This window comes from Stylophora pistillata, chromosome 4 (assembly GCF_964205215.1).
Source record: "Stylophora pistillata chromosome 4, jaStyPist1.2, whole genome shotgun sequence".
NCBI classification, from domain to species: domain Eukaryota; kingdom Metazoa; phylum Cnidaria; class Anthozoa; order Scleractinia; family Pocilloporidae; genus Stylophora; species Stylophora pistillata.
Window position 1 is genome coordinate 13668230 of NC_142522.1, and position 12500 is coordinate 13680729.

Consider the following 12500-nt stretch of genomic DNA (forward strand, 5'->3'; position numbering starts at 1 on the left):
ATGATAAACGTAGAAATGTGATTGCCGATGCACGATAAATGATTTTTTTTTCCTGACGCGCCAAATACGCGATTTATTTTGCTAATAGAGTTTGATTAATTGCAGTTTCTTTTCAAGTGTTAAACGCAAAATGCGAATAAAATGAAGTTGCAATTAAAGTTTTACCGTCTCTGGGGGTTTATATTAAGAGTACTGTGAACTGAGTATTGTCGTGTTAAAATTCTGTTACGATTTTCTCTTAACGTATAACCCTTAGAAGTGTGTTGTTTGCAGAAATGAAACAATTGTTTTTTGGGAAGGTTTCCCTTTAAACATAGGCGGTAACTTTGGCATTTCTTTTTACAGTTACACTAATTTGAAATTGTTAGGTGTTATTTCCAATTTGTTTCGATTTGAGGACTGAAAAGTTTAATTTAATATAGTGAATTAAGAGAAGAATTTTCTTGTGTTGAAGAGAAATTGGCTTGGCGGGATCAAGTTTCAATCATGAATAAGAAAGATATTAAGATTTCTTGAAATAAAACTAAATGTTGTTTTCACTCTTTAACTGGCTCAGTATCACATTTTACCAATTCCTCCTTTGGTCTTTGAAAATATACAAAATAAGATTTGGTAAAAACGCGAAATATCAATTATTTACGAAAAAACGCTCCATAAACATACTGCGTACCTCTCAGGCCAAACGCGAAAATTTCTTATGTGGTGAATTATAGATAAGCGTCCGAACTAAAACGTTCATACGAGTATAACTCTTTAAAATTTCTTAACTTTTGTTGCAAAACATTTTCAACCGTAAGCAATTAATGATAATCGCTAAGAAATGTCTTATTTTGCTGAGTCGGAAATGACAAGAAATGTATATATCTGCCTGACTTCATGATTAAATTTCAACATTCTCTATAACACGTCGACTTCTCCGAGGTGCCAACTGTATGTTTTCAATGATCATTTTCCTTGGGAAACCAAACGATTGGAACGATATTTGAATTTAAAATGTATCTCGTTAACTGTAGCATTGAACATAGATTATTCAAGGCTCCCTTTTAGGCCACTTTTAATATATGCGGTAAGGTATCTTTCTTCTAATTAGATTATATTTGTTTATGAGTCCAGTGCAGGTGGAAGAAAATGTTTTCAATTTTCACAGCTGAAATTCGTCCCAACATGACACATCGCTAGAAGCTAATTAAGACTATATAACTTATTAATTAACGGGAAGCTGAAAATTCGAGGAACTTCCTTCATCGACCAGCGAGCCGCCGTTTGAATTCTGTTTGGATTCCACTTGGTTCGGTTTCTGCTGGATTTTGTCGCTAGTTGGCGCCCGCAAACAATAGCATTCTTGCTTTTTAAACGTTAAGAAACGGGTAATCGGTTCCTTGTGAAAACAATGACAGCTCCCCTTCGAGTGTACAGAATCTTTATTGTTTTTATCAGCTTTCCGGAATATTGTGTTTACTTTTCATTACAAAAAAAAACAAAAGTAACCGAAAACCAAAATCTCTGGCACAATTTAAACGAAATATTGTCACATTGACTAAATTGTGGTAAACCCTTTCAATGGCCTTGAAGTTTTTCATTCCCGCCAGGGAACCTATTTCAGTGTTGTTTTCGTCAGAAATTGGCACGTGCCGCCACGCGACGCCCCTGAGGTTAGCAAAGAATCCAACAAAAGGGTCGAGCTTTTGTTTAAACACCTTGCGAATATCGCCGAGAAGAAAATTCTTGGGTACGTATAGTTTTTAGAGTTTATGCGAATAACCAACCTTCCAGAACGAATTTATTAATGCTGTTAATTATACCCGCAGTGCCGATTGATTAAAGATCAGAAGTTGGCACAGAACGTGGATGCGCTGATCGTTAACGAAATTAAAAATCCTTCTCAGACAATACGCTCTGTCAATACCTTTGGCAACAATACAACTTGTGTACATCTTACACTCTGTTGTTACCTCTCTAATCAGTAAAACCGCCATCGTGAACATATGCAGGGCAGCGTGTTGACGCTAGTAATCGCTCAAAGACGCCTACAGACGGCATGATATGTTTAAAATTCTGACAACAATAAATCACCGGAATATTGCGGTTGAGATGTTTGCCTTCCCATCGATCAAGTTAAAAGGTTTTCTTGTTGAAGGCATACTTTTATTTTGAAATAACGCATGCGCACGGGTTATCGCATCGCACCATAATTTTATGAAGTGTTGTTCACAGTATTGCTTTCATTTCACATACAAAATTATTCAAACAAAATGTATTAAAAATGGGTTTTACATCATATTGATCAAGATAAGTAAACTTCAGGCATCTTTGTTTCAAACAACCATACTCAATCGACTTCTTTTAATTTTTCTCTTAAGAACGAGATCTTGTTGTATTTCGGGGAACTTTTTAATACAATGCCCCCTTTAAGAGATCTTACACTACTAAGAGGGTATACCATTCTCTCTCCACAAACGCATGAAAAGCATTGTGTCTACATTTGAATTTGAATAGACACAGCTCTCTCTCGAACGGAAACAAAACTGACATTTGCTCGACAGACACGTGTAGCCCGTATTTTGTTCCGGATAGTGAGTCAAGTGCTCTTGTAACTCGAAGAACAATTTCCCCATTTAAATGCAATTTACTCTCAAGAGAGGTCGGAAACGGGCCGCTATTCTGCGCATCTAAACGCGCTTAAAAGCGAAATGACGGAAAGAGAATTATCTGAGTGCTCTCGATTCACCTGTTCCCGAGCCTAAAACATATGGAAATTACTATGCAATATTTAAATAAAGGGTTCATTTCAGGAGGGGTTCCATACCTTAAAAATACACAGCTGCAACCGTTGCGAGATACTTAGCTAGCAGTGCGGGCAAGTATTCACCGCAACTAGCAAAGCTACGCGACCATCGGTTCTAATCAATTTGCCTCAGCCAGCTGGAAGTGAAGTCTATGTTCACCCGTGCACATGTTTCGAGATCAGTTTCAGGTAAAGAGTGATGTGATTTGAACTTTCAATGGTTTCCATCGCTTTTTGCGAATTTTTGGCTCGTCAAAACGATGGGCTTTCACAGAGCGCGAAAGTGGTAAGGGACTCCGGTTGAACTTGAAACGTTTTGTCGAGGCAAGGTTAAGGGTTTCTTTTAGGGAAAAGCGATATTTCGTCTAGTCCATCAACGTCCACGGTTAGCGGGAGTTTTCTCCTTTGAGGGTTCTCCTACTGAATTTAAAGATCAAATGGTTTTTTGCCTTTCTCGAAATCATCCAGTACTTCTCATGTCAATGTGCTGATCAGAAAATGTTTGTAACTTTTCATGTTGCGAGTCTGCAGTTGAATCAATCCTTGGATTCCAAGCTTGTGAATCGATTGAGATCAATGTATCATGCAAATTTCAAAATATCATTACGAACAGATCAGCCGCAGATACAAAGCTTTCCCTCTTTTGTCTAGAGATTTCGAAATCTGTACTGTTTAGGTAATTAAATGATACGAAATGTTTCCGAATGAATTCGACTCAATCCACTAAACTTTCAATGAATATTATTTCGCAGGAGTTATATAAGAGGTCAAAGAAATACAAGTTTTATAGGCTTGCAATGTTTAGCCACAGTAATTTAGCGTAAAACTTAAACACCGATGCACTAACTAGTTAATTACGAGCAGATTTTTGTGTTTTGAGTTTCGATAATTTAAAACCAAATTTTATTTTCTTTTACCTTATCTATTAGTGGTACAAGCTTTCAAAAGAGTTTGAATGCCTAACGAATGATGTATTTTTGTGTAGTTCGTTTTTTGGTTTTTAATTTTTAGTGTTTTAACCGGCTTCTCTGAAATTCATTGTTCGTTCAAGCGCTCAGTAACTAAACTGTTAACTAAAACTGGCAAAGTCCAAATTTTTTTCAAAGAATAATAAAATGGATGAAGATCCGTGCGTTAGTTATGCTAAATTAGCGGAAATTTTGTATCTTTTTGTTTAATACTATTTAATCGCATATGTAATAGTTTTTTTGTGGAAACAGAGCCGTTCATAGAAACTGTTTTCATTTTTTTATCTAAATCATAAATAGAGGTTTTGTTCACTCATTGCGCAAATGGTTTAATTGAAAAACTTTTCAGGCCAGCATATACTTAAGTTTGATGCATTCTTCTTAATTTTTAGTCTATCTGCTTCGACTCTGATTAAGATCTCTAATCTGACCATCCATGTTTTTTTTTTTTTTTGCCTTTAAAGAAGAGAACACTTATCCGATTTACCAGCTTAGCTTGTTTTTACTCTGGTCATCTAAATTTCCTCCTCGTTTTGCCGAGAGAAAGGAACGAGCAAAACACTTTTTTTGTAAAAAAAAAAAAAAAAAATTAATGCAAATACGAGCCTAATTTTATCTTTTTATGAACTCAGAATTGAATGTCGTATACTATCATAACCAGAAAACCTCCCTTGACAAGGCAATAAGCTGAAATTGATGACGTCCTACTAGTCATTCAAGTTTTACATTTTTCAATGTCATTCGCTGTCAATACCCTTGTCAAGCTTGGTTATTCATTGGCTGGCTGTATCTTGCTAAGGTATTGTACGGAACACTTAGGCGGTGTAAATTTTCGTTCATATTTCTGAAGAAGAAGAATTAACTTAACACACTGGCCAAGGTTATCTTTTGGAAATCTTGAAAAGCCATTTTGATCGCTAAATGCAGTTCTTTAGCGCCCGAATTCAATCACAGGTGAAATGTAATCAATTTAAAAAAACTTGTCAATTATTTCAAAAGGTAAACAGTTTGGCTTGATTTTACGCATGTCAAATTTCCTTTATATTACTTTGTCCTGTGCAGACCCATTGTTTAGCCTTTCGAGGCTGTTAGCATAGAAATCAAAAGGTCCTTTAAGGTCCTTTGTACTAGTCGAGTTAAGAAAACATCATCAAATATTCTATGGACAATTAATACCTGTTAGACATGTATTGGGTATTGAACGCAAGCCAAAAAGCATGAGCGCTCTTTCCGCTTTTCACCGTGACACTTACTTTACGCGTGCAAGACATTCTATTTCTCCGCTCGTAATTTTATTAGATTTTATTAAAGGTAAACAGGAGAGGAAAACGGAAATATAGGTAACAATAATGTATCAAACGCGGAACCTAGTTCACTGTTTATAACACAAACGTCAATCACGGCCAAACAATGAGATCGGATTGGTTGTAAGGCTGTGAAATCGACCTCCGCTTTTCTAAGTTTTTCAAAAGCGTCACAGGTCTTGCTCACTTCGTTCTGCTTGCTAATAACGAACAAACCAAGAGTACTTCGCTCCCCGTGCAAGCACATAACGGACTTTCTCCCAGCGTGTGGCAAGAACAAACTGTTTTATTAAGAGAACATAACGTATAATTTGAAAGCTTGTTGAAGCGTCTGACCTCAAATTTAAACCTTATTTCGCGCTGTGCCTTCTGGACTGAATAGTACCACAACTCAGATCACCGGTACGAATACTTTAGCAGGTAGTAGTAAGTTTACCAAAATCCGGACTCATACCATGTAAAATCCTTACAAATTGCTACTCAATCCTTTGAAACATAGAGATTTTCAAAATCTATTCGAAAGTTTTAAGAATTCAGACACCATAATGTAGTTATTGTTGAAGATTATGCGGTGTATGTTGGTGTAAAATTATCGAGCCGCCCAGGAAGCGAAAATAAAGGACCTGTTTGGTTTCATGCATTGTGCATGAGTGCATTTAACCCAGTAAACTTTGAGACGCCGGCCGGAGAGCAAATGGCGCAGAGGATTCAAAGAGTGCCAACGACCAAGAAGTTGTAACTGCTTTCATTTAGAAAAAAATGTACTGTCAAGAGGTAAAAGACTCGCTGTGTAACTGTGCCAAGTGTTTGTGTTTGTGTTGCATTTGAAGTTAACACAAAGTATGCTAATTCCCGTACAATACAGGACACTGCAAATAAGTCATAATGGTCTCAACGTCCTGTTTAATTTAGTGGCGATTTCTTCTCGACGATTAGAACCTAATTGTTTATGATGGCGTCCAAAGTCGAGAGGAACCTTAAACTAGCTCAGTAAGAGAACAAATACCGAGTAAATTTTTTCGGGACAATATGGCTGCTTTTGACTAAGAGCATTATCATAGCGTTACTTTCCTTGCTTACTAATTCAACTAACCTCAGCCGCACACTTTCAAGAACTTTTTTTAGACGATTTCCTCGGAAGCCATTTCAACAATATAGTTAAAATCACCGAAGTACTAATAATTCGTGCTTTCCTAGGAAAATCACAGTAGAATTTCTCTAAAGTCGACATTCCCTACAGGGACTAGCGACATCAGCGCTCTAGTGGTCCATAAACTTCAGAAAAATGTTGCCACAAAAACATTCCATCCTTAAGAGGTCTGTTTTGTTTTTATTTTAGTTCTGGCGACAACGGAACCACAATATTCTACCCATTCGATATCTGGTTGTCAACATAATGCTGCTTCTTTTGTTAAAGCAATTTGTTTGAAATTTCCCTTCCAGGCCATGCCTACAGCAGATCAAGTCACTCTCGACGAAAAGGCCTCCTTCTGTGCAGGTTGTGGCACAAGGATTATCGAGCGTTTTTATTTGATGGCGGTCGATCGAGAATGGCATGTTGAGTGTTTGAAATGCAGCGAATGTAGCTTAAGGCTGGACAACGAACTTACGTGTTTTACCAGGGACGGAGCCATATTGTGTCGTGAAGATTACTACAAGTGAGTGACTATCAATCGAATCTCTCTTCAAATTATCGCAATTCAAGTGATACTTAGTTTTTGCTTGAATTTTTATTGTACAAATTGAACTTAATTCTTCATTTTCTCATCTCTATCTTACTTCGCCGAATATAGGTTTCGCTGATACTGATCTTCAGTTTGTTTTAGCAAATTCTGTTTTATTTTGTTTTTCTTTCAAAGTGCACTCACCTATTTCATACACACATATATATATATATATATATTACTGATATCACGCGCATATGCAAATCTATAGCGCTGACCGAGGTATTTACTTGCGTGCTAAGTCCTCTTGTACTAATAAAAACATCTTTTTTGTTAGACGTCATAACACTCGGCGATAAATTTCGAAATTAGTGTTGACTGTGCAGCAATGGTAATTTAGTCCAAACAAACATAGAAGCTGTACCCTGGGAAAAAAACAAACTCTCAAACAAACAAAGAGAAAAAATAACTGAGGGGAAACTTTGATTTATTTTTTTGTCCAACTATTTTATTTGAAACATCTTCTTTTTAAGCCCTCAAAGGCGCCGACCTTTTAATAATACTTATTCTACAGTTGTTCAAGGCAGGTATGAAATAATAGAAAAGATTTTAACCAAGCTAGCAAGATTTGCAAAATAGTGCTGAAAAATTTGAAAAATTACCAACTCTCCATCGGAAAGGGCAAATACTTATTACGGCGTTCATTAATAAATTTCGATTCTGATTCTACAGACCAAAGAATAATTATAGTTAATCGAAAAATTTAGAATCAGATACATTTTTCATGTTCAAATAAAAAAACGAAAAGAAAAAAAATTATAATACATGCCTCGAGCGTTTTTTCTTTCTTTGTTTTTGCAAAAATTTGAACAAATCACACATTTGCCAATGCTCCACATATCATTGTTCCCTATAAAGGAGATAAGCTTTCCTCGTTGTTTTATCATAAGTATAAAGGCTTATTTTGTAAGTTATCAGTCAGTATCGGTCAGGATCAACCAAGTGATATTCTATCTCATCAATTAGGCGCCAGAAAGCCTGGTAAGTAATGAAAATAGGTCGCGGATTTACGGCCAGATTATGTGCGAGATTCTGAACTGTTTGTTGCGGGTTTGTGAGATATCAACAGAAGGCAGTTTTCATAATGCAGTGAATGCACTTGAAAAGCACTTGGCATTTTATAAGAAATCTTTATATTGATAACGCTTTTTCATTAGAAAGGACACGAATAGACCCTCAAACAAAATGTTTTATCTTTGAAGAAGTTTCCGACGAGGTTTTTAACCATATACAGCTGTTTTTTATTTTTGTTTTCGTCGTTTTAAATGGACTTTATTGCGAAACATGTTGTATTGCGTTATTTTCGAAAAGAAAACGAATATATTCTGTTCGGTTAAAACATTTTCAGACATTTTTTTAAAAAATATCCTTTTCTTTGCTTTCTGTGTTGAGTGCTTTGCCCGCAACAAAACTTTCTCTTTTCACATTTTTGATCAGTGTCAAGTTCATTGATTGTGAGGAGCTAGCGAAAACAAAAGTATTCGTCAACTGGAGAAAATCGAGACATAACTCAGTTCACCACAGTCTGTGTGAGAAATGCCAAAAATTAAGTGTACTTGAATAGGATCAGGAATTTCTAGGCAAAACAAATGAATTCAGTCGAAAATCATTTTCGTGTTTCCCTTATTTCCACGCAACTTCTACCGTTCGATCTTCCAGGTAAAGCACGGTACTCATAAGATATATAACTTCCCGTAACAACACAGTTTGCAACATCCTCAAACACTTTTTTCAAGAGCTATTTCAAAGTTACTTTTTATTGGAAGAGGAAAAACAGAATTTCCTAAAATACAAGCTTCTCTGATTTTTTTTTCCCACGGAGGCCGGAAAATATATCTCTTGCCCCCTTTTTAGCATAAAATGTTCTACTGGAAAACTGAGCCACGTACATTGTATGCGGTGAGAATTTTCAGTACTTGAACAGCGATGAGGCCCATTTCAATTTACTGTTAGTTACTGTCAATGATTTACGTGAAATTACGAGCTGATTGATACCCAATAGCCTAATTATTGGAAAATTTTTCGAATCGTGCAATGCTGTTTATTATCAGTGAAGTTTCACTTCACAGAAGAGGTAAGCAATACTGAGAACGCAGTTTTAATAGGTTTACCGGCCGAAAGAACCAACACAGGGAGCTAGGAGAATAACAGAAAAGTTTGTAAATCCGTCGCCATCGACACGTGTGTGTGTCATCCTTTAATATCCTCAAGTTGGTTAGTTCGCCGCTAAATCGATGTAAAATGCGGTCTGTGAGTATTATAAAACATTATTTATCCTTCAGAGGACAGGTTTTGATCAATCAGCGCGCGTGTGATTTCTCAGTTATTTTATAAATATCAATAACTTAGAGGCGTTTTTTTTTTTTTATAAATTCCAAAAGTAACATTTCAGCTGATTTGGATCGAACTCTATACATTATTTCCATCTCATGATATTCTAAATTGATAACGACTAGTTCGTTTCAGAATGCCGTTGTTTTTCCTGTCAGGATCCAAAAACCACTCTAAGTTATTTTAATTTAACACACTTAATCTCTCCCTTATGGACTCGAGGTCTCCTTCTTTCTCTTCCAGACGCTTCTCAGTCAAAAGATGCGCTGCTTGTAGCCAAGGTATCTCAAGTAAAGAGCTAGTGATGCGCGCCCGCGAACATGTCTACCACATCAGCTGTTTCGCCTGCGATCGCTGCAAACGAATCTTGGCCACTGGTGAATACTTTGGTATGCGTGGAATGCAAATATTCTGCAAAGCAGACTACGAAATAATCCTCCGAGAGGAGGCGCAGGCTTTAAAAACGACCTTAGGCTCTTCGACAACGAAAGGAAGACCAAGAAAAAAGAAAATGTCCGTACCTCTTGAGGGCGTAGCGGCTTTATCAGGTGAGTTTTAGCAAACAAATCGCGCTGATAACCCAAACTGATGACTAATGAGAGGTGATAATAGCTTTGATTGGCTTTAAGTTATGGTTCTAAAACAACAGAGGTCTTTTCTTTTGTTTATTTTGTCGTTGCCATCACTCTGGTGCAATATGCTCTCATTTGGTCTGAGGCATCCACCTAATAAAAATAATAAGGCGTTTTACTCCGCTGTAAGAGTGTCCCCCATTTTCATCTGCCCGAGGCATGCATGGAGTCTTTTCTTGTTCGTGCGCGCCCCTGATACATAAATCCTCCCGGGTGACATCTTTTGGGAAGATTTTTTTTTAATACGAAAGGATATCTGCTTTTATATTTTATTTTCCACGTGTGTAGCCTTAAGCGTGTTAAGAGTGTCCCCCATTTTCATCTGCCCGAGGCATGGAGTCTTTTCTTGTTCGTGCGCGCCCCCAATACATAAATCCTCCCGGGTGACATCTTTTGGGAAGATTTTTTTTTTTTGATACGAAAGGACATCTGCTTTTATATTTTATTCTCCATGTGTGTAGCCTTAAGGGTGTTAACCTAGACAATAGAGGGAATCCAGCGGTTGATTTATGACAAGATAGGTCACAGAACGTTTTTTATGCGCTAGCGACATCTGGACGGCCAAATAAATGGTCTTCAGGTTTAAAAATAAGCGTGATGTGGGCGTCTTTTTCAACTCAATTCAAGATTTTTTGTTCCCTCGTGGGACCACCGAATACAATAGTTTTTACTTAACAACTGCGGTTTTGTTTTGTTAGAAAATTTACACGTAATTTTCAACTACTCGTAAATTCTGTGGAGTCCTTAATTTACAAGTCAATGCGAATTTAAAAAACAAAGAAAGTATTTTTGAAATGAAGTGAAAGTGGCTTTTTGCAAGAGCGCCGAGGCGTTACTTACTAATGGCCATTACAGCTGTCTTCATCGGTAACTACAAAAAAAAAAAAAATTGCCACTGTCTCTTGTTACTTTTCATATGGATTTGTAAGCGTTATTGCTATAGAAAGCTTGGTAAAAACGATTTACATCTTTTATAAATCAGATACAATGAAATATATGAAGTTCATATATTTTGAACTGCGGTATTAGATACCTATGATGCACGATCCTCGCAGTAGATAGCGCTATTTAAGCAATAGCGAAAATCAGACCTGAAAAAAATCAGGCCTGTACTTGAAAGTGATTTATCACTTTCACGGGTTTATTACGAATCAACTTGACGGCCTGCTCCCAGTTGGCTTGTTAGCTCAATTGGTAGAGCGGTGCACTAGTATCGCAGAGGTCAGTGGTTCGAATCCCGTACAGGCCTGATTTTTTTCAGGTCTGATTTTCGCTATTGCTTAAATAGCGCTATCTACTGCGAGGATCGTGCATCATACGTACTTATGTCATGTGTTTTCGAAAATATGAAGCATTACTTTTCGCTTTCTATTGCTTGTAGACCTTGTCTCTTAGTATAGAGTCACCAAATGAAATGCTTTGTTCTTGAGATGCTAAGTTTTTTTTTTGTTTTCTTTTTTTTTTTTCAGGATTTACAATCTCGGACAATGAAAATCATCTTGGTCAGCACAATGGAGACACAAAACCTAAACGCATGCGCACGTCGTTCAAGCACCATCAACTTCGAGCAATGAAAGCGTACTTCGCAATGAATCACAATCCTGATGCTAAAGACTTGAAACAACTCTCTCAAAAAACCGGCCTCTCTAAACGGGTTTTACAAGTTTGGTTTCAAAACGCTCGAGCGAAGTACCGCCGAACCGTGTGCAATCCGCAGGCTCAAGATTTGTCACCAGAATCTCAGGACCAAGCTTCGCCAGTAAGCGCGATTTTAGAGGCAGGAATAATTTGACTTTATAAACATAAACAAGAATATATTCGATAAAAGGGCCAAGGAGGAGTGTTGTAAATAAATGCCTTGAGTACGACAGCAAGTCAGAGAAGGGTCAATTAGCTTCATGCTGAAATGCTGGATTCTCAGTTCAATATTAAAATGAAGGTTTCACGTGAACCCATTTTGTGTGCTCTTGTGATCCGAAAGTATATACCACAAACAGCGAATAATGCTTTTCGAGCGTTTTGATTGGCTTAGTCGGAAGTAACTAAAGTGAAAGAAACTTGCTTCCCATTTCACTTCGGTTTACGCCGGCAGAGAAATTTTATCCGTAATCGAGCACAGGCATCTCAAGCTCACTACTAGAAAAGCGGACGTGACTCTTACGGTGTTGCGCAACGTTTTATATTTATATAGGTTTGTATGGGATGTTATCGGTTTGCCTTAAAAGAGAGAAAAAATGTCTTGTTTTGAAATAAAATGGACTTACCTTATTGCCTTGTTGTTTTCTTTGTTGATTACCAGCGTCTCAGGCCATTTTGAAGCGTTTTCAGCGAGTGAGCGCTATAAGTAATCAACAAAGGAAACAACAAGGCAATAAGGTAAGTCCATTTTATTTCAAAACGAGACATTTTTTCTCTCTTTTAAGGCAAACCGATAACATCCCATACAAACCTTTATGAATATAAAACGTTGCGCAACACTGTAAGAGTCACGTCCGCTTTTCTTGTAGTGAGCTTCGGCTGCCTGTGAATCGAGTACGTCATATAAAAAACACAGAAGTGGGAATACATTTGGTCAAGCAATATATAATTGAAAGCTTAGTTTCCTTTTCCATCCTCAACTTTTATGGCAAACTAGATATAATGCCTTGTTTACGAAAATGGGGAGGCAAACGGTTCATTTATTTTGCAAAAGATGAAACATGTAACGTTTCACTGCATAGTAACGTCGCATTTCAACTGGTGTAGGTCATCTTATG

The 12500-nt window shown here is 37.1% G+C and overlaps 2 protein-coding genes across 5 annotated transcripts in view; both read left to right on the top strand.

Moving 5' to 3' along the window:
* LOC111329686 (uncharacterized) overlaps positions 1-162 on the top strand; it is a 7967-nt gene extending 7805 nt beyond the window's left edge. The window contains exon 3 of the mRNA XM_022934450.2: positions 1-162. This exon is cut by the window's left edge and continues 4491 nt beyond it. The gene's annotated coding sequence lies outside the window, so the exon portion shown is untranslated.
* Positions 163-2824: 2662 nt separating this feature from the next.
* LOC111329680 (LIM/homeobox protein Lhx9) lies at positions 2825-12012 on the top strand. Of its 4 annotated transcripts, none has more exons than XM_022934437.2 (4): positions 2825-2974; positions 6501-6715; positions 9356-9660; positions 11214-12012. In XM_022934437.2, exons 1-4 carry the CDS (start codon positions 2954-2956, stop codon positions 11534-11536), a joined length of 864 nt encoding a protein of 287 aa, XP_022790172.2. In that variant the 5' UTR covers positions 2825-2953; the 3' UTR covers positions 11537-12012. The 4 variants fall into 4 exon arrangements, with proteins under 4 accessions (XP_022790172.2, XP_088615009.1, XP_022790176.2 ...); XM_088758883.1 differs by having other exon boundaries at positions 2923-3071; XM_022934441.2 differs by lacking the exon at positions 2825-2974 and adding an exon at positions 5225-5459.
* Positions 12013-12500: the final 488 nt, after the last annotated feature.

What these genes read in the sequence shown, in the direction of transcription:
- LOC111329680 (XM_088758883.1), top strand. Translation starts at nt 3,003, where the DNA reads ATGGTTTCCATCGCTTTTTGCGAATTTTTGGCTCGTCAAAACGATGGG. An exon ending in TTTCACAGAGCGCGAAAGTG is followed by an intron (nt 3,072 to 6,500) that starts GTAAGGGACTCC and finishes TTTCCCTTCCAG; the next exon opens with GCCATGCCTACAGCAGATCA. An exon ending in TGTCGTGAAGATTACTACAA is followed by an intron (nt 6,716 to 9,355) that starts GTGAGTGACTAT and finishes TTTCTCTTCCAG; the next exon opens with ACGCTTCTCAGTCAAAAGAT.